Source organism: Aythya ferina (genome assembly GCF_964211825.1).
Source record: "Aythya ferina genome assembly, chromosome: 27".
NCBI classification, from domain to species: Eukaryota; Metazoa; Chordata; class Aves; order Anseriformes; family Anatidae; genus Aythya; species Aythya ferina.
In genome coordinates this window covers 1378887-1400885 of record NC_140310.1, presented here as the reverse complement: position 1 = coordinate 1400885, position 21999 = coordinate 1378887, and the positions used below count along the sequence as shown (strand labels likewise).

The window sequence follows — 21999 nt, the reverse complement described above, 5'->3', positions numbered from 1 at the left end:
CCGACGCCACTCATCCCCTTTAGTCCCGCCCCCCGCCCGGAAGAAACCAGTCAGCATGCGGCCTACGCGGCGCCGGGGCGCCAGCCCCACCTCCGCGGCCATCCCGCGCCCTGCTATTGGCTGGCGGCGCGCGGCCCTCGGCCTCCCCCTGGCGACGGCGGCGGGCGGGGGGTGGCGGCGGCGGCGGCAGCAGGAGGAGGAGCAGCAGCAGCAGCAGCAGCAGCAGCAGCAGCAGCAGCAGCAGCAGCAGCAGAAGCAGCAGCATGAGCGAGCTACGGCAGCGCCTCGGCCGGGAGCCCGGCGGGGCGCAGGAGCCTGAGGAGAAGGTGGGGAGCAGGCCGGGGGCGGCGGGCAACGGCGAATCGGCAGCGGGCCGCGGGCCTGAGGTGGGCGGGCAGCGCGGCCTGCGCGCCCCGGGCCGCGGGGGGGGACCCCGGGCTCCGCCTGCAGCCGGCGAGGCCCAGGCTGGGCCGGGGAGGGCTGGTTCGGGGGGCTCTGATTCGGTCCGTGCTGTGCCCTGCCCGGTCCGTGCTGTGCCGTTCCCGAGTGCGTGCCCTGTGCTGCAGCGAGATGCGTGTTCGCAGTAGAACTTCGGTAGTTTGGTGACATTCGCCGGTTGTGCCTTTCCGAAGGACAGCCGTGAGGAGGAAATCCGCCTGTTTTCCTGTAGCATCTCTCCTGTTTAAAACCCAAGCGCAGTCGGATTCATCGAGCTTGGCCATCAGTGAGTCACGGCTTCACCCTTGTCTTCTTTACTCATGTGCCCCCCCGGCGTGTGAGGGAACAAGAGGGATGAGCAGTCAAGCAAAAGAAAGTTTTTCTACGTAAATAATAACTGCACGGTCACAGAGAGCAAAACCAGGAGGGAGAAGCAGTTCTTCACTGCCTTCCTGTTAAATGTGTGTATTTTGGGGCAGCCCAATGCTTGTCCATTTGCCCTTAGTAGCATCGTATTGATGGGTTTCCTCTGCTGATGCATAAAGTACACGATTCAGAGAAGGATGAAATCACATGCAAAATTGCCTTTGCAACTGAAATAATACATTTAATGCTGTTAAGTATTACATTTAATGCTGTTTTGAATGCCAGGTTAACACCTGCCAGACGCTGTGCAGTCAGGTTTGGGTAAGCTTTATTGTTCTGATGTCATTGGGGTGGGAATTCAACAGAAAGCTCGGACAGTATCAAGAACAGGTTGCCTTCATGTGGATCCAAGGTTTCTGCCTTTTTTTGACCGTTACATGAAGTTGTCTGACATCCAGATCTGCTGACCTCCATAAAGACAGAAATAGGACCACTTCTGTTTCATCGTTGTTGTGCATAGAGCAAAACTTGACCTCTAAATATGCATATTTGTCTCAGTTGGAATTTACTTTGCAGTGGAAAATCTTCAGGGACTTTTATGTTCCAGAACTTTTGTGGGAGTTGGAAGATGTCCCTCAGAAGCCTGGAAGTACCAGTGCAGCTTAACTGGTATGCAAACAAACTCCCTCGGCCAAGCTGTGATCTTGCTTTAGCTACTTGTGATGTGTTCCTAAAGAAGGTCAGAGGGCCGCTATTTTGAGTGCAATCTTGTCGTCTTCAGGCAAGTATGCTTTTTTTCATATAATGAGCTTCCTAAAAGGCTCCTCTAATATTACCTTGGAGTTGATGACTTGAAGCACCTTACAAGAGAGAGGGAACATTTATGTCACACTGCTCATCCTAAAGTAGCTAAGATGAATTGCAAAAGAAAAAAAAAAAGAAAAAAGAAAAAAAAAGATGTTTTCAACCAATGAGCAACAGCTCCTCTGAGGTGCTGAGCATGATGTCTCTTACCATTAGCAAGCAGTTACAGGAGGCAGAGAATTTCCCAAAACTGCTAAAATCAAGCATGGTAGGAGGTTACCTGGTAACAGCAATACTGCCATTAGAAAAACTGTACAGCATTGCACTTTGCATGGCAGTATACTTGAGTGGCAGATTTTTCTCTCCTCTCTTGAGATCAAGCTGTTGTGTTTTAGTGCTTGGGAAACGCCTGGCAGAGTCTGGGAATAACATCAGTATAAAACCAACACAGCAAAATTGCTTGCGCTCGTACTGTTTATCAGTGGTCTCAGCCTGCCCAGAGCATTATGTGCCAGTATTTCTGTCAAGAGGGGAGATTCCCATTTCTGCCTTGTCATTCAGTTGGCATTGCCACAAAAAATAATTTAGCAATGTGTGTTGTATTCTACAAAAACTTGTGTCTTCTGAAAAGACCTCTCAGTTTCTTAAAAGAAAGAAATTAAAGAGATATAAACAATAAGGTTGGTTTCAAGATTAGACCCAGAAAGTTGTATTTTGCACTTGTTTTCACTTTGCTCTGTTTGGATAATGAAAGAGGGAGGCTGGTTTCACATTCTGGTCCTCTAACCCTTGTACAGTGTCACAGCTTTGATGTTTTCCTGCCTTTTGGCACACAGCAATACTTAGAGCTGAAACTGTGCTGCTTCAGTTGAGACCATCATGCAAGAACATTTTAGAATCAGGTTTTGTAAAACTGTTGTGCAGCACACAGTCTTTGTTCCAAAGGGAAGAAGGCAACATGTGTTTGATCAGTGAACTCCGTCTGATGTCTCTAGCTAAAAAAACCACCACCACCAACAAAAAAAAACAGGGAAACTTGTATTGATGTTATTTGTTCTTTTAGCCAGAATAACTTAAATGCTGTTAACTGTTGCTGTTCATGTGTAAATAACTGAGCTTAGATGATTGAAACAAGTTCTAGTTTATCATTTCCATATAGATTCCATCCTCTCTTGCTCTTTGTAGACTCTTCCCTTTGCTTGGCAGACTCATTCCTTGTGTAAAACAGGAGGTCACTGCCTTCTGTCCTGTGCTGTGTACATCCCACAAAATCACTTTTTCTCTTCCACTTTCCAAAGAGAATAGGAAAGGTGTAAAAGAAGATTGTTCCACAATGCATGCACAGCTCCTGAACGTTTCTGCTGTTCTAGAATCGTAGAATGGCTTGGGTTGGAAGGGACCTTAAAGATCATCTAGTTCAAACCTCCCTGCCACAGGCATGGACACCTCCCACTAGACCATGGGATGTTGAGATCATTCCTCAGTAGTGGCTTGTGCTTCATTTGACTGGACAGGGAGAACAGAAGGTTTTTCCTTATCTTTTTCCTGATTGTGTGTTTTCCTGATCTGTTAGAATGGTTCCAGAGGAGGGCTATGAGGTTGGTCAGAGGGCTGGAGCACCTCTCCTATGAAGAAAGTCTGGGAGAGCTGGGGCTGTTCAGCCTGCAGAAGAGGAGGCTCTGGAGTGACCTTATTGCAGCTTTTCAATACTCAAAGGGAGCTTATAAAAATCCAGGGGGGTTCTCAGGCATCTGTCCCATGGGAGGGGAGGAGGGCAGAATGGTTGAGAGGCAGGCTTATCTGGGCTGCACATCACACCCTTACGTCACTTGTGGTTTTGTTTACCCACCCCTTTGTCACCAGCAGTCAGTGTATCTCTGGAAAATACCATTCCCTTTCAGAGGGGTGGCAGCTGCAAAAGCAAATGGAAATACTCTGTGCAGCCACGGTGCTGGCAGGCATTTTTGTGCAATGGCCCATGCAGATGAGTTTTTCCACTGGGCAGCGTTTGGCACCTTGTCGCACCCACAGCAGCTTGTCATCCTCATTTCTTATGGGAAAAGAGCTGTCAGTGACTTCAAGGAGTGCTGTTTTGCTGACACGAGGGCTTGAAGAGCAGGCATGTAGTGTGCAAGGGTGAAAGGTTTCGGAAAGGATTTGATAAAGAGGACTTTTTTTTTTTACAGCTCAGTGGACTGGTGACATGACTTTTTATCTGGATACGTTCATATTGTGTTACGAAAAGCAATGGACTCTGGTATCCAAGCCTCGTGATTCTTGTACTTCCAGGCATTTTGCAAGGTTTCCCTAGTGATCCAAAGTGCCTTGAAGATGCTGAGTGAAGCGAATGCTGGATGTTTGAATGCTGGTGCTGACAAGTAACTCTCCCTTAGGTCTGGGAGAGTGAAGGGCTGCCTGGCATGTGCTGGAAAGGATGAAGGAGCTCAGTTTCGGTGTTTGGCTCAGGAGAGGGTGTGTGTGGGATGTAGAGAAATAACAGTGCAGGAGCCATGAAGACTTAAATGGTTTCAACTCCTGTTATTACCCAGGTCACAGGAGAGCTCCTAGTGGTTGGGAGTTTGTGATACAAGATGATGTTCTTGAAAGACCAAAATGAATAAACCACCTCCGTGATGCCTCTCTTCCTTTTCACCCATGGTTAAAAGAGGCAGAACTACAAGCCATTTTTCAGACCCACCCCAAAGTTTTATTTTTTAAATAGCTCTTAAGATTTTAGGCTTGATACTGAGCATCAGTTTGTCTGGCTTCTGCTGAAGCATGAGCCTCATTTATTCTTTGTAGATAGTAACAATCTCAGGTCTGGTGTGAGAATACATTTCAGCCTTCCTTGCTGTTTAATGTTCAGTTTTATGTGTTACTGCCAACAGGAGTGCATTGCTGTCTGTCACTGTTAATTGTGGCAATGAGAAATTGGACTGATTACATTTCTTAGGGAGCTCATTATAACTGGCTGTAAAATTTAATACCTAAGCCAGCTTCTGGCCTGCTGTGGAGCTGATGAAAGAACTACAGGCTGCTTGTAATTTCCTTCAGATGGTGGTTGACTAGACCACTATTTCTTTTTGCAAAATGCACACTGTTCTGAACTACCAACTTCCTTGCACATTTTTGGGGATGCCGGAGAAGTTTAATCCCAAGAAGATTTTGTCATTTGAAGGACTGGATGAGTCCACCTTGAGCTGCAAGGAAGAAAATAGGGTTTCCTTCCTAGTCTGCAAGGAGGTGTGTGCAGCATTTGCGCATGGTAGAGCAAGCATGGAGACTGTCAACGCTGAGGTTAAACCCTGTTATTCAGCCCTTTGGAAAGGACAGGGCTGGTTTGTGTTTCCCATCCTTATTTAATGACTAGATGATTTATTTCTGTCTGGCCTGGAGGGCTACATTTTCTAAGCTCACGTCTCTCTTGTCAGCATCTGAAAAGTTGCCGTTACCTCCAGGCAGATGGCTGACCTGTTTTCTGAAGTGTCTCGCTGGGTCTTAGTGGATCTGGGAGCTTCTTACTGAGTTCCCTCTCGTGCTGCCCCAGTGGTCTACCTTCACTCCCTGCTGTGTCATGGCATCGTATACCATAAAGTCAGTGTGGTACGGGGTGATTGAGGAAGGCTGTGGCACACCTGTGGCTCTCAACAGGTATTCGTGCCGTCTTTGGCCCGCCGTTGCAGTTTGGGGTCAGGACTCTTGCTCAGCACTCAAATGAGCTGCTTCGTATGAGACTCATGTCTGCTTGCACTGCTGAAGCCCTGTGCTTGCAAATGATATGCTGGGGGCGATTCTTGTGAGTGCAAGGATGCTTGGTGCTGAGAAGGGGAGAGCTGTGAGGAGATGTTTGTGTTTCCCTTTCCAGCAGTGCCATGCCGTATCCTTCCCTAAACAGAGGGCCGACTTTACTGTCCATCAGTCACATACCCCATGTTATGTGGCAAGAAAACCATTTGCCTGTTTTTAATGACCAGTGGTGTTCACCAGGGTACACTATGCATGCAGATAAAAGCCTTAGGAAACCAACTTACGTGAAGACGTGATATTTCCAAGAGGATACGTCTTTACTTTCTGAAAGAAAAGAATACTGTCACTTTTCTTTGTATTGGGCAGGACACATCTGCAGAAATTTCAGAGCTGCCCATCAGTAGCTCTGTTGTTTTCACCCAAAATTTGTTAGTATGTGTCCCTGTTGGTGATCTGCTTCACATGAATTTTCTCTGATTTACATTTTCTGGGCTTATAAAGGACCATGAAGATTAATAGATTTTGCTTTAGAACAAGACGTTCAGTAGCCTATAGGTTTATAATGATAGCTGTGTCTTCGGAAATTTGTTGATTTGGGTTTGTGAGAATTACATGTAAACATACTGGGCCAGGTATGCCTCCTTTGATTAGTTCAAATAAAGCCAGCTGGAGTGATTGATGGAGGAATGTGAACAAGAGGGTGGTATCACAGTTGGAGCAGATGGAGGGTTTTTCCAACCTATGATTTTTGTGATTCTTTGATTACCTTACGGTCAGCAAATTAACTAGACTCAGAAGTTTTGTTGTTGTTGTTTTTTGTTTAGTTTGTTTTGCTTTGTTTTGTTTTTGATTAGGACTTGGAAAAACACGTATAACTCCAGAGGAATTGAGGGTCAGAAGCCATCAGCCGTAGCATGATACAAGCTCTCATTTCGGACGACAAAAATAGACTTTTCCTTTACTAACCTTCCGATACAAATAGAGTATGTACTGCTGCAGAGCTGTTTGTGCTCTCTCTTGTTGCTCACAGCTCTTCAAAATAACAACAGATCGAAATGTTTGTGCAGAACCGTGCAGACACAGCTCCAAGGTGGGGTAGCCTCTTTCAGACACGGGCTCCAAAAGGCACTTAGGAGATTTATTTCTTGTTTATGTATGTGTTTTTCTGTTTCTGCAGGGACAACAATGGTTGGTTTGGTAAATGCTGTGATAGCAGAGAGGTGCCAATTAGATCTGGGAGAACCCAGCACCAAAACCTACCTCCAAAACATCTCTGTCAAGTGTTTTAGAGGGGGAGGCAGGTTGCTTTCTCAGCAGCAGGAAATTCTGGGGGAATGACAGAACTGGCAATGCATTTTTGTACTCTTTGTGTACAGTAGCTTCTCTGAAGGACTTGAAGGCTGATGCATTTACCTTCTTGATTTCCTGGAATAAACAGAGCCTGGAGTTTGTGCTAATTTGGGTGCCAGGCAGAGGATTAGCCAAATGAATCACGGGGATGTGCAACTTTGCATGAATCATATTTGCTGACACAGAGATCAGGGTCTTATATCAGGCAGTTCTGCTAAAGGCAAACTATGCAACCCCCTGGTCACATCCTAGCAGCGAGCTGAACTTGCTTGTGATCAAAACAAAGCAGGCAACATCAGGGATATGAGATGACAATAGGTGTTATCTTAGTTATGTCAGCGTCAATGCAAACATTTATGCTTTTTGTGGTGTTATCCACTACTGGTCTCAGTTTATAGGCATGCCCTAATTTCTGTGTGCTTTCAACTGGAGTTTGTTTTGTGGGGTGGTGGAGAAGGAAGTCCCATGTCAACACAGATGAAAACGGACCTTCATCACTGGTTGAGTTTTCAGGAATTGAGCAGGCACTAGCGTGGTGGGATATGTTGATGGAGAGATGTGATAAACTTGAATTTCATTGCCCGAGGATAACTGCACTGAAGTTCAAGGGTGTTCCCCTGGACCTCCCTATGGCATGAGATACTTCGTGCCCACTTGGCTGGGCTTTTCTAGAACCTTGATGGAATCAAGTGTGGGCACTTGTGCATCTTCCTTCTAGTGGTAGTGGTCTCTGAACTTCTCTCCCTTGTTTCACTCTTCTAAGCTTGTAAACAACTAGAAGAGAGTATTTTGTAATTAGGGAGCAAAGGGAAGATGTTTTGCCTTGATGTCACCTTGAGGACAGAGGTCTTTGTGGCATGGCAGCTGTTGGAGATGAGCACTGCTGTATAGGTAAAGCAGCGAGGAAGGGAGAGGGGAAGACAGACGGCTTTTCTGGACATGGGCCATAAAGCCACTTTTGCAGAACATGGAGATTTTTATAACTGAGGCTGCTGGGTTTGTATCCATTAGACTAATCATGTCGGCCTAGAGCCTGCAAACATGCTCAGAGGTGAGAATAGCAGAGGCTTTAATACAGTTGGCCACTGTTGTTCTATGTGTCAATTTTACTGCCTCAAAAAGCAACTTTATTTTTTTCTTTAGCAGTGTATTAGCATTTTCCATCACAGCTTTTTGTTAAAGTCTAGCAGGAAGTCTAAATAAAGCAACGCCTTGCTTCAAGGAAGGTGCACAAATAGTGGAATTTCTTGGACTAATTTAATCCACCAGCATTGAATACTTAACTGTATCTCTGTGTTGGGCAGAATTTTTTTGGCAGGGAGATAGCTTACTTGTTCCTATGACAACTGAGATCATGTCATGGATACTTAGGGGAAAAAAAAGCACTCAGCTTCTGCTGCAAGAAAGCCTTTTTGCAATGTGAGCACAAATTTTGTACTGCTTGCTTACAGGAGTTAAGTTGTTTAAAGAAAGCTGAGACGACTCATTTTTCCATGAATCTGTTTTAAGCATGATAAAATATTTGTTTACAAATTTTGCCGAGACCTACTGATTTCACATGTGTATCAAGCAAGTAGGTATCTGTTCTTTTTCACATCTGCTCTGGTTCCCCAGGCAGGAGAAAAACCTCACAGAGATCTGTAGGCTTTATTCTTTCTTCTCATTGTTATTTGTGTAGAAGTCAACTAATTAAGGTAAAATATACATTGCTGTATCTTGATTGTATTCCTGCATTACTTATTCTCCTGATTCTTAAAACAGCTTTCAATATTTGAGCTGACAAATTGAAGGAATGATGGGTTTGCTGAACAAGCAGATTACACAAAAAAAATTGCCCTTAAATTAAAAACTCCATATTGCTAACAAAGCCAGTAAAAGCTACTGCATCTGATAGTGTTTTAGTAGACTTAATGTGTACTCTTTATAGGAAATGGGAAAAATAAAGTCAGATTCCAAGGTAGTTGGACAGAAAGCTTGTTTTATTCTTACTAATGGGCTTTAATTGTTCCCCAGCTCTGCACCATGCACACAAATTTCTAACATCTCATTACACATTTGTTCTCTGTGTGCTCTGCCCTCTTTCAGACTGGGAGGAGAGAGACAGAGCATGTTTCACCTGCTGAGCTAACAGGAAAAAATGATGAGGGCAGGACGTGGGAAGAGAATACAGATTAAATACAGCTGGAGACAGCTACGTCTTGGTGCAGTAGCACCAGTGGGAAGTGGTGGGGTTGCTGAAAGGTGATGGGGCTGCGATTTTATTTGTCTGAGCAGCGTCTGGTTGAATGAGACCTAGGTTCAAGATTGCAGTGTTTAGGTGTGAGTGTTGTGCTGCCTCCAAGTCACAAGAGGCTCAAAGGTATTCAGATGTATGTGAGGAGTAACCTGTAGCTAAATGGCTTTGATTTTAGGAAGAATCTTAAAAACAACAATAAAAAGGCACAAAAGATGTCTGTTGCAGGGTCCAAGAACGTTGTAAGGCCCAATAGCTGGGAAAGGTGACAAATTGTGACTTCTAGGTTGACCTGCATCATGCCCAGGCTTTAACAAGTTACTTAGCACCTTGCTCAGCTGCTTAAATTGATGGTTGGTAAGCTGATGGTTGCAATTTGCATAAAAGGTATGGAAATAGTGTCAATTACTGAGCGCTCTCCATGGCCTATATCTGGCACAATGTCCTATATAGTCTCATCACCCCATTTCAGGGAGAGAGCTAAGTAGGGAGGAAAGCTGATTTCTGAAACTGATCAGTTGTTTTCAAAATTAAGACATTAAAATGTATATTAGCCATTAGTTTGACTGGTGATTTCTTCCATCAGAGGAAATGTTTCTTTCCAACTCCCTTCAGGCTTAAATTGAGCTAGTAAGACATGCACCAGGAATGAGTCCAGCATGTAACGTTGCACCTTAACAACGTCTTTTTATCTTGACAAAACTCTTGATTCCTTACTTTGGAAACTCTGGAAATAAAGTGGCAATGTTTGTTGGGGCTTCACATATTGTGTATTTGTTGCACAGCCTCTCCAATTCCCACTGCTGGGAGTGAAGTGGGGAACAGTGGGATGCATGCATTCTTGGACTGATTCCATGAGGCTTTGCTCCTGCTCTTAGGGACCAAATAATTTCATGTCACAAGGTATGGTTTAGCATTGCACTGTAATTCAGTGGATCAGGTAATTGATTATATATTTTATGTCCCTTTAGCTTCAACATCAGTGTCTGTACAAGAAACCATTGGCTGGGCTGTGGCAGAGATCTGCTCTGCCCATCCCAGCAGCTGTTAGGTTGCAACATCAAATTCCTCTGTCGCTTGAGCGACATGTGCAGATGCTTTTATCCTTCCTTTTCTTGGCCAGGAGTGGAAGAGAGGAAAACATCAGTGCTCTTTCCCTTCCTTTTGGTCTCTGAGCACTTTGTGAAACTTCTGATCGTATGGGCTACAAGCAAGGAATAATTTGCCTGCTTTGCACTTAGCCCTGCAATGGTAGTGCTTTGGGAATAAAATGCAGGGAGGCTGGCTTGGACCTGTTATTGCATGACCAATGAGACTGGGACTTGCACAAGATGATGGATACTTGGACTGCATTAAAATTCTACTTCAGATTTTTGGTTTGAGAGTAACCACCATCATTTGTACGGGCTAAGTACCTAAGCAATTCCTTACTCACTTGACTGGAATCAGCTACATTAATTTTTCTGTTTGTAAAATGTGAAACAAGAAGCAAAGATTCCTTTTCTTAAAGGTAACTTACAAGACCAGAGGGAGGAACTAAGCTTGGTCAGGCAGGATGTGAAGCTCTTCTCTGTTATTCAGGTTGCTTGCAGGGGAATTCTTTAGAGAATTCTTTTCTTAGGGAAAGCGTAGAGAAAGCATTGCAATGTGAGACACAGTCAGTGTCTCACATTTAAATACAGTGCACTGTTCTCCCCAAACCTGCTTAAGAACAGTAGTGCCTCTCACCTGTGCTGTGTTGGCTGTGTTGTAGGCTGTGATACTCATGGTCTTTGGGGAGCTTTTATTATTTCCAGTCTTCACTTGCTGCCATTTGCAGCTCCCTTATGGATTTGATCTTTTCAGTGTTCCCAGCTAAACTGCACTCTCTGGAAGTGCATCTCTCTGGAAGTCTGTGGGACCAGGGGATTTTACAGGTCAATCACAGCTGAAATAAAGCCAAGCTATATTTCTTCACCAACTCTCCAAACCCTTGCAAGTGCCAGCAGAGGAGTTTGTTTTAGCTCTCCTCTTCATCCCCAGTTAATGAGAATGGACAGAAGCAAGCAGAGGGCCAGGCAGGGAAGAGGCAGTGCAGGGTGTGACTGGTGCGGTGCTGGCGCTTCACTTGCCCCCAGAAGCAATCCCTGTCACGTTTTTAGCTGTCTCCATCTGATAGCAGCTGGCTGTCCTTGTCTGCTTTAGGAACCAGGCCCACAGCTATCGATACGTTACAGATGGGGCCTTTTCTTTTCCCGCCTTAAAGAAGAGAGCTGCTACTCGAGTCTTACTGCTCAAGGGAACCACAAATACCCCTCGATGTGGTTGCAGCAAGCCAGTCCCAGGGGATGCTTGTTTTGGTGGGGTCCCCCCTTTCTGAGCATGGGGAAGCCTGGAGGTGGCCCAAAGGGACGAAGTCACTTTGTTTGCAGTGCTCCCAGCACTTTTCAGCTTGGCTTCCTTGTGGCTTTTCCTGCAAACACTGTTTTTTTCAGTGAGTTTTAAAATAGCCCATGCTCTGAGGCCTGGGCTCTGCCTGCCTGATGCAAAAGTGCTCCCCTGGGATTGACGTTTTCCTTCCTTGCTTCAAGTACTGTCTAGGAGCAGGATGATGTTCTGCTGCTGAAATAAGGGGCAAAGCATGCACGTTTGGATCTGTCCTCTATTCCTGAGCTGGACTGGAGGAGAAAGCCCTGAGGAGAGGGCATGGGACTGCCTGGGAGCCAGGAGGTCATTCGTAATCCTTTTTCCACCACCGGCCTCTAGCACAGCCTTCAGTAGTCTCCAGCCTCACCCTTATTTATTTACCTCTAAATACAGGACTTTGCTCTGAGCTAGGTGCTGGAGCAATAATACCAGGGGCAGGGAAAGCACATGCTATTTCTTTCCGCTACAGGTCTCTTCTTTGGCCAGAAAGGATGGTGGGGCCTGAGCGATAAGCCATGTTCTTCCTCTTGAGCTTTTTGAGGATGGGCTCAGTGTTATTTTTAGTGCTCACATATTAAGTTTGCACTTGAAAAGTCTGGAAGCCTTGAGCCTGTCTACTTGGAGGCCTTTCTTTCTGTCTAATTCGGGCGATGCTGGATACTTGGAGATCTGCCTGGGGCTTGAGAGACCTTGTAAAAATTCCTGCTAACAAGCTTGTGTCTCTTAAGCACTTGCTGCACTTGGAGATACTTCTTAACAACTGTGAGGCATCTTTAACAGTTCTGGGGAAACAGATCCTATAGCTGCTGCTGAGGGTTCTAGAGAGTAAAAGCTGTTGTCCAAATCACCTAAAACACTTGATGTTGTTTCTCATGGGTATAACCTCGTGAATGTTTTCTTGCCCTCTTTCTCTCGTGTATGCAGAAGCAGACTGGCAGTAAGTATAGCATCCTGTGGGCTGGTCTGAGTTTCTTCACTGTCGTCATTGTACCTTGTTAAGCTCTTTATCTCTCTTTAAGTTGCAGGAGTCAGAGTCTGAGAACAAGCTGGATGGAGAGACAGCATCAGACAGTGAGAGCAAGTCTGAATTTGGAGGATCACCCCCTGTGCCAACATCGGATGACACTCCAGAGGTTCTGAACAGAGCTCTCTCCAACCTGTCCTCAAGGTAGCCCTCACTGAGCATTCTTGCCCTCTGCTGCCAGGGCTCCTGCATCTTCACTGTGGCTTTTCTAGCCCTGGTAGCATGGTGATGGCTGATGGAACCTGAATAAGCAGCTCCCAGTAGTGCTGCGCTCTCCTTCCCAGACATGCAAACAGGAAGGTGTCCCTGAGGCCACAGGAAGCAGAAGGTGATGGTGACGTTAGCGGGGAGAGCAGAGTGCAGCACTCAGGGCTGCTGTATGTGGGAGAGGACCGGGGCAGAGGAGTGCTGTGGGAGGGCAGCCTTGTTGTGCGCTTAGTCTTGAAAGGTGAAAGGAGGCCTCAGTGGGGCAGAAGACGTGTTCAGCTTTAATAGCACTTTCAGTACTCAACCGTGGTGGTTTTTAACTGCTGGTGTGACCCACTTCTGTAGGAATGCATGAGAAAAATGTGCTGATAAGGACAAGATCTGAGAACAAACTGTGAATGGCTTCTGCATGCTACTTTGGGGCAAAAACCCTTATTCATATCACAGGAGAAGGCACTTCTCTCAGATGTCCTCTGTGGCTGGGAGAGACTCAAGGCAGGATTTCTTAGAGAGTAGCAAGGCACGACACATCAGGACCCATGTCTCCTCTCGAAAAGAAGTGCAGGGAGAGGTAGTGATTCCTATTTTATTTGAACTAATCATGCAGCTTGTCCAAGGTGTGGGAAACCTGTGGTAGAACAGGGACTAACACTTCTTCCATCCCATTTCAGTGCCCGTGGAGAGGCTCTGTTCCAGACTAATGTTTTCTGTATTAATGACATTCATAGCAGGGAAGATTGAACTGAACTGTAGCCTTGCAGCTGCTGCAGCAGGGCCTTGGTCAGTGAATCAAGGTCTCCCTTTGCTGCTTTTTGGCAGCATCAAAAAGAAATTTGGGGTTTCCAGGGCTCAGTTTCCTGCTTACGATGTGCAGAGAACAGTGGTGCTGTCCTGCTTCCTTGCTTTGTTTTGTCTTTCTCTAACTTCTTTCCTTCTCTGTGGCCTAGATGGAAGAATTGGTGGGTAAGAGGCATCCTCACTCTGGCAATGATCACCTTCTTCTTCATCATCATCTACTTGGGACCCATGGTCTTAATGATGATAGTAAGTGCTCCAGAGAGATGCCCTTATGCTCACAGCAATAGGGGAGAAGGTTGCTGGGACCACTGATGGGGTTGGCAGCTCAGAGACTTTTGTTTTGATATTGTATTTTCATTTTTAATGTCCTTGCAGAAGGAGGTATTTAACAAATGTGTGTTATAGCTTGCCACTCTCTCTTTGTGCAGGTGATGTGTGTCCAGATCAAATGTTTCCATGAGATTATCACTATTGGATATAATGTGTATCACTCATACGACCTGCCCTGGTTCAGGACGCTCAGCTGGTGAGTAGGGTGACTACTCCCCTCCCCATGCTTGTGTGCAGCAATAATGCTTCACCTCACTGCAGAGAGGCAGCAAGGGGTTCATCTGGCTACCTCCAAACCAGAGACCATGGGATTGCTGTGTGTTGACCAGTGTCATGTGTTAGCGGCTCTTGTAAGAAAAAGCCTCGCTAAATCCTGATATATCAGCTACCTTGAAAGAGCCCATACTGATAAAGTTTGTCCCATTGTTTATGAAGTGTGGGCTTTAGAATCCCATGATCTGTGCAAGGGACAGTATTGACAGCCGTCACCACTAAGAGACAGATAGTTACTTGGGTGGGTGGAAGTTTGTAAGTGGTTGTGAAGCAGGGGCGAACACTGGGACACAGCTGGGCTGAGCAACTGTCTGCCAGAGAAGAGAAGTCTGGGGAGAGGGCAGGAGCAGCGCTTTTAGGATATATGGGCTGTTTTCTTTTAGGGTGCTTGAGCTCACTCACAGAGGCCTGTTGAGGAGTGCCACCTAAAGGCAGACAGTCCTTGTGCATCAGAAGGCCAAAACCAAACCCAGATAGTATAATCCATTGCAAAGTGGGGCTGAGTGATGTAGCCACTAGTTGAAATGAAGGTGATGTTTCTAAACTGGAGGAACTAAAGATCTGGCTGTCACTTTCAGGATGTCTGTTTGCAGGGTATCAGAACAATACAAAGACCTTAGGAATCAGCCACTTTCTGTGTTTCTCCAGGAGCTTTTTAGAGTTCCTGCTAATGAGCATCTGCATTCTCCACAGGTACTTCTTGCTCTGCGTTAACTACTTTTTCTATGGTGAGACTGTGACAGATTATTTCTTCACCCTGGTTCAGAGGGAGGAGCCCCTGCGAATTCTCAGCAAATACCACCGCTTCATTTCTTTTGCCCTGTACTTAACAGGTAAAGGCCATGTTATCTGGTGGTTAAAATTGTCTGGACTGGGAGGAAGAAATCTGCTTGAACTACCCTTGTCTCGTATAGTATCCAATGCAGTATCTATATCAAATTATCTCTGCTCTTCATTGACGTTGTAAATTGGCTGCGTGGTGACAAATCTCTTGCATGAGGCTCTGTAGAAGGATACTGCCTAAACTGTATGGGACAGTTAGGCTTGATGTTTACTTGTCTAAGAATAATTTGAAGGCAACAATATTTTGTGACTTCCAGATAATAGTGCTTTATTAAAAAAAAAACAAACCAAACTAACCAAACAAAAAAAACTAAGGAGCTGTGCACTATGCTCTCTTAAGAGGAAAAAAAAAAAGTGTTTCTTACTTTTGAAGAAACATCCCCCTCATTCACTTTTCTTCTGTCTCTCACCAGGTTTCTGCATGTTTGTCTTGAGCCTGGTGAAGAAACATTATCGCCTCCAATTCTATATGGTAAGATTAAATACAGGGACTGGCTGCCCCCATTTGGAGGCAAAAGAATCAATAACATAGGCTGCTTGAAAATGTTATATAGATAAATATGTTCCACTACATGCTTCTGTGCTGGCTGTGCATTGTAACACTGCCTTGAAGAAGAGTTACTGTGAGCAAACTGTTTAGGGAGATGTCCTGACTGAATTTCCTTGTAGTCATGCATTCTTTTCTCTCTGCGCTGGTGGATGCTCTTAAGAAACTTTCTGCAAGCTGACATGACTGCACAAGGCTATATGACTCTTGTACTGAGGGTAGGTTGCCATGAGGGTGTATTGGCTATGTTTCCCTTTTCTCAAACATCAGTAAGATGTAGCTCATATTTAATCAACATGGTTAGTTTTGCTTTTCAGTATAATCAGCACACAGGGATACAGCTTGGATATCCATTGGCCTTTTGTTCTTCTCAATTAGTCAGAAGGCTGAGTGAGATGTATGAGAGAGGGGTGGGCTAAAGAACACTTGGTCTGGCAGAAGCCTGCCCAGTGAAGGTCAGCTCTGGGCTTGAACTGAAGAACATGCCTGTAAATTACTAGGGATAACTGTTCTCTGCTCATCATGCCTCTTCATGTTTGTTATGGTGAAGGTGCATGCTAGAAATGCACATGTGCATGAGCCATTCTCTGTCCGAGAGATAGCTAACAGCATCAGATTTATGCCAGTGACGTGTGTGAGCAGGGTCTTTAGGCAGGCTGGACTGCATGCTGTCTTCTCTTCCAGTTTGGATGGACCCATGTGACGTTGCTAATTGTTGTTACCCAGTCGCACCTCATCATTCACAACCTGTTTGAAGGAATGATATGGTGAGTTGCCATGTATTCTGAGTTGCTTTGATTTCTGCAGCCTTATATAGGTTATCTTAGAATCATAGGATGGTTTGGGTTGCACAGAACCCTTAGAGATGATCTTTTCCAACCCCCTGCTGTGGGCAGGGGCTTCTTTCACTAGATCAGGTTGCGCAAAGCTCTGTCCAAACCAACTTCGAGCACTTCCAATGATGAGGAATCCACACATTCTCTGGGTAACCTGTTCCAGTGACTCACCACCCTCATTGTAAAAATATTCCTTCATGATATCCAATCTAAATCTGTCCCTTTTCAGTTTAAAAGTGTTGGCCCTTGTTGTTTCACTGCAGACCATGATAAAAAGTCTTTCCACATCTTTCTTATATAAGCGCCTTTATATACTGAAAGGCCACCATAAGGTCTTCCTGGAGTCTTCTTACCATGTTCTGAATTAAAACTTTTTTTTTTTTTTTTTTTTAAACAAGTGGCTAAAGAGAGAAAGTCCTTCCTATCAGGGACTAACCTGTTCAGAATAAAAAAGCAAAAGGTTGAATGATGCCTCAGCAACTTAGGACTTGCTTTGTGCTATTTGTCAGTATAGAGAGCAGTAGAGAGGCATCTGAATATTGCTCCAGGATGCAGGGACATTTCATGCAGTGCTAGGCCTTTGTAGATACCTCCTCTGTCCACCCATGTCTAGCAAATGAACAGGATTCTGCTCAGCACTTGATTTGGGGTAGAGCTGCCAGCATAACGTTAAAAGCGGTGCTGTGAAAGAAAGGAAATTGCAGTGTGGCACCTTCACCCGCTTACTACAGTTGCAATACGGAGGGGAAGCCCTTTTCGTGGTGGGGCTGTCAGGCTCCATCTTCTCCAAACCAGCAATGCCAGGAACTAATTTTAACTGCTTTAAGATTGCATGTTTCCGTGTGCACCTCAGCTGTCCCAGAGTGCTTTGTGAGCAGCCTGCTTCCAGTGAAAATGCAGCCCCTCTGGGAGGAAAGGAGGTGGCTATCTAACAGCATGTCGTGTGACAGAAGAAGATATGCTTAATTAAAACAGGCCATTCTGGGTGCACAACGTGCTCTTTAGTCCAGAACACTGGAGTAACCCCCCAGATTGCTCTGAGGGCTTTTCTAGAGTCATTTTCTACCATGTGAGATTGCATTGGATAGGGAGGTGTTGATATGATGGCCCTGCAAAACATCTTTCAAAACAACTACCCATTTAATTAAGTTGGAATTGTCTGATTTTGGTACTTGCCAACAGTTTGATTCTTTGCCCATCTAGGTTCATTGTCCCAATTTCCTGTGTGATCTGCAATGACATCATGGCATACATGTTTGGGTTCTTCTTTGGCCGCACCCCGCTCATCAAGGTTTGTAATTCTATATTGGACAAAAGATGGCATTTTGGTTTCTTTAGGTCTTAGTCCTGTGTTCTGATCTCCATTGGTGTGACTTATTATGGGTCTGAAGCAAGTCTCCAAATCAGACTTGGTGCATGCCTCAGTCTTTGAGGTTGTGAAGTGGAATGAACCATTTCAGTCCAAGATGTTAGTGTCAGGTTCTGACCAAACTCTGGTTGTTGGCACCAATTTATATTTACCTCAGCAATTCACAAGCAAGGAAGGACTGCACAGGTGTGTGGCAGTGACCATAAATGCACAGTTTGTAATTATCCCCTTCTTTCTCTCCCTCCGGCAGCTCTCCCCAAAGAAGACCTGGGAGGGTTTTATTGGAGGTTTTTTTGCCACTGTTTTGTTTGGATTGCTGGTAAGTAGCAATCATGGCGCTTATTTTTTTGGTCTTTTCCCTATGTAAGTTGACATGGTTTTGGCTAAAAAATGCACCCAAGCTTTAAGCTCTTCTGGCTCTTCTCAGAAACTGTTTTCCTTACTGGCCAGGATTTGAACTGGTGGATGTTTGTGTTATGTGCTGTATGCAGATTCTGCAGATGGAGCAGGGTATTGGAGGAAGTTTTTAGTCCCTGTTAGACCCTGTGACATTTTCAGTAGAATAATTGCGCTTAAAACATTCTCCCTTGTCTCTTGAAAGGGAGAGACTGTAATATTTCCACAGATGCTGTACATGGGTAGCCAAAACTTCTGGGGCTGCTGTTGGATGAATTCTGTGCATCATTTCAAAGGCTGTGTAGGGAAATCAGTGTTCTTTGAGTATTCTTACCAGTTTCTGTGATAATCTGCGTGTCTAGTTGTGTCCGTCCACTCATCCAAATAGTGCAGCCTATCTCAGCCTGTTTGTCCAGGGCTCTGATCACTGCTTGCTGAACACATGCACTTACTAAACAACAATCTTCACTCTGCCTTTAGCCAATTGCTGCTTGTCAGGAAAGTAATCTTCTTAATGAAGCTGGGAGTGTGGCTCCCTCCTCACTCTTTGAGTGGCCTTTTCCCTTCGTTGCACCTCTGCGTCATTGCTCAGGAAAATATTAATAAATATTAATCTTGCTTTCTCTTACTGCACCTTTTTTTCTCTCTCCTTCAAGCTGTCCTATGTGATGTCTGGGTACCGGTGCTTCACCTGTCCCGTGGAGTTCAACAATGACACCAACAGCTTTACAGTGGACTGTGAGCCATCAGAGCTGTTCCAGTTACAGGAGTACAACATCCCCTTGGTGCTGCAGTCCGTGGTGGGCTGGGTAGGACTCTGTCTTCTGATTGAGGTCTTATTTATTGGGATAGGAACATCAGGAAAATAGACCAGGGCTTTATTTTGCTGGTATTCAAAGGAACGTGACAAGGGATGATGGTACATCCAGAAGAAGGGTGAATTCACTGATGACCTATGTGGGTTTAAGACCCAAAGCAATTGTCCCAAGTCTGGTGGGACATGAACCCATTTGAAAACTAGCTGTTCTAAAGCCTGGTTAGGACAGAAAGAAGGGCAGGAAGTGAGCAGTACTGTTCTTGATGGAAATCCTTCTCTGATGTGTTTTTTTTTTTTTTCCTGCAGAAGACAGTCCGGATGTATCCATTCCAAATCCACAGTATTGCACTGTCTACTTTCGCCTCCCTTATTGGGCCATTTGGAGGCTTCTTTGCTAGTGGATTTAAGAGGGCCTTCAAAATTAAGGTGAGGACTCCCAGGTTCTGCAAGGTCATTTACATTTTTAAAGTTAAAAAGCGGTTGCTGCCACTCTAAGCAGTCTGTGCTCCAAGGAGTGAGTGGCAGGTTGGGAACTTTGGGAAGGAAGAGAATGTCACAAATGAGTTGGGGGGGGACATGATACAATTCATTTTAACTGTTTGGGTGTGGGGAGAGAGCTGAAAATTTCAGCTGTGATATTCTAAACACTGCTTTGGTGCAGAACTTGATGTAGAGGAACAAAAACCCAGTCAGGATATTTTGCGATCTGAGCCTTCCCTTGATGCCTTGCAGTCTGGTTTTCATATAAACAGTCTTTGTGCAGCTAAGATGACTTGAAAGGCGGGACAGAGTTGCGAGAGATAAACATTAGCCTTCCTTGACCTTTGAGTGGTAGATGAGTTAAGGCTTTATGTCCCTCAGGCGCTGGTGGCCTTCATAAAGGAGAAACTTTTAAAAACCAAGGAGAGGTCAAGCAGAATTTCTAACTTTTGTCTTCTGGGAGAAATTAGAGCAAGGATGTGAGTGTAGTGCCTGGATGTTTGTAATCAAGTACAGTTAACGAGCATTTGAAACTTCAGTGTAATCCTTTCTGTTTTGTTTAGGATTTCGCCAACACAATCCCAGGGCATGGAGGTATCATGGATCGCTTTGACTGTCAGTACCTGATGGCTACCTTTGTTAATGTGTACATCGCAAGCTTTATCAGGTATCAGTTGTTTCCCAGTGAAGTTTGGGGGCTCTGTCAAGTTCAAATGACATACGGGCTTGCAATACAAGACTGTTGGTATCCCCATGAGATTAACATTCAGAAATACAAGACAGAGGGGGACTCGGGGGTTGAACAAGGGAAGCATGTCTCAGAAGGATCATGCAGAGTTGGGAACACAACCTGTTTTCCTAAGGTCTGTTATTTCAGTCCTCTCCTCCATGTCCCTTCTGCATACCTGTGAATCTTGAACAAGGTTTCCCCTGAACTGATCAAGCAGAAAAATCTTAATTCTGTTGTGGTGTGCAAATGTTCTGTAACCAAACACAGAAGAAAGCCTATAGATGCACAGAGATGTACTGGAGGAGCTGAGGAGCTGAATTTATGTGGCTGCTTGGCTTTTTGCATCTGTTAATAGGGGAAAAATCCACAGCCCTCTTGAAACAGATTTGATTTGTTTGGTTACGGTTCAGCATCATATGCCTTTTGAATCCATTTCCACATTTCTGAAATAGCTCCCTGGGTAGAACCACTGAAGTAATGGGCAACATATTATTTCAAGCCTGTTTTTTTGATGAAATTGCATTTGGGTTCCCAGAGCATTGAGACTTAGCAGTACAACTCACTGGTAACGATTGGTTTTGTGTTTCAGAGGTCCTAACCCCAGCAAACTGATCCAGCAGTTCTTAACCTTGCGGCCAGACCAGCAGCTCCACATCTTCAACACACTAAAAGCACACCTTGTTGACAAGGGTATGTTAGGTAGTTTGGAGGATGCATAGACAGCCACGTGATTGGAATGGGACTGAAAACGGACAAGCCTCCTCAAGGAAATTCCTGGCTTGCCTGATTTAAGACAATAACAAGGCCTCATTTCACTGTAACTTTTCTTCCTTTCTTGGTAAATGTTTGCATTTGTGTTTGTTATTTTTTTATATAATATATTTATATAGCTTTGGTTCAAATGAGCAAATCTGAGTTTGTAGCTGGAAAGGAATTAAGACTTGGAAGGAGTTGGGTGAAGTAAGAGGGTACAACTGTCCTCATGGTCTGTTCTTAAACTTTGATGCATGTGGGCAGAAAGTTCAATTTCCTGTGGATGCAGGGAATACACAAAACATTTCCCGTACAATTGCCTCTGTGCATGGAAGTCAGCAGGGAAGGTGAAGTTGTGCAGCTTCCCTGGCTTTTGTGCCAGGTTGCATTCATAATGGCAGCTCTGGAGACCATCATTTTGCCTGGCGGTAACTGTGACCGCAATGTTCATTTTCCCAGAAATCCACATACCCGCCTGTGTGCAGACTCCTTGGAGTCTCTGCATGGCAAGCACAAGGCTCAGTTAATTGGAAGAGAACTTTGTACTAATCCAGCTATGTTTCCTCTGCCCAGCCAGGCATGTGTATCTATTTTCACTTGCTGTTTCTGCAGGTGCCTCCCACATTCTCCTCTTATGGCTGGTGTTTTGACAAAGAAGATCTTTTTTAACCTATTAAATTGGAAATAAACCAGGGACAAGGAATTAAGTAGCTGATAGTTGCTCATAGGAATGTGGGAGGTTCAGATTGCTTCAAAACTGAATTGAGTAAATAGGTTTTAGAGAACATTGAAGTTTCATTGAGTAAATCCTGCCAAGTAAGAACAAGCTTTTAAATAACCTGGTTCCTTTTTCCTCTGTTAAATAACCTTTAAGAAACATTGAACCACACTTTTTTTTTTTTCATTTCTTGATGTTTGGAAATCCCACACTTGGATATTTTACCTGATTTGGAGAGCAGTTTCCAACTTGGTGTTGTTTCTGAAGTTTGCAGGTTGGGGCTCCAGCACCCTGCTGGTGCTGTCAGCTGGGTATTTCATTTTTCTTTCAGGGATCATGTCTATCACCCGTTCGTTACTTGAGTTCTGGATGTTGTGCTGCTGAGTTTTATCACGGTCTGTGTTGCATTTCAGTCTGGGTTCATTCACCTGCAGGCTTCTGTCCTGCTTTGCTTACTAAATCTTGTCAAAAATAGGTTGCACTTAATAGTTAGAGGTTTTATCTAAGTACCTAAGTACTTTCCTTTATTTTGTC

General features: G+C 44.8%; 1 protein-coding gene across 2 annotated transcripts; it reads left to right on the top strand.

Annotated features, from left to right (window-relative positions):
• The first annotated feature begins 180 nt into the window (after nt 1–180).
• CDS2 (CDP-diacylglycerol synthase 2) lies at nt 181–20896 on the top strand. Of its 2 annotated transcripts, none has more exons than XM_084499310.1 (13): nt 181–326; nt 12370–12512; nt 13523–13619; nt 13802–13899; nt 14670–14809; nt 15233–15291; nt 16051–16133; nt 17406–17493; nt 17822–17890; nt 18624–18776; nt 19091–19210; nt 19828–19931; nt 20584–20896. In XM_084499310.1, exons 1-13 carry the CDS (start codon nt 264–266, stop codon nt 20711–20713), a joined length of 1347 nt encoding a protein of 448 aa, XP_084355436.1. In that variant the 5' UTR covers nt 181–263; the 3' UTR covers nt 20714–20896. The 2 variants fall into 2 exon arrangements, with proteins under 2 accessions (XP_084355436.1, XP_084355435.1); XM_084499309.1 differs by having other exon boundaries at nt 12364–12512.
• Nucleotides 20897–21999: the final 1103 nt, after the last annotated feature.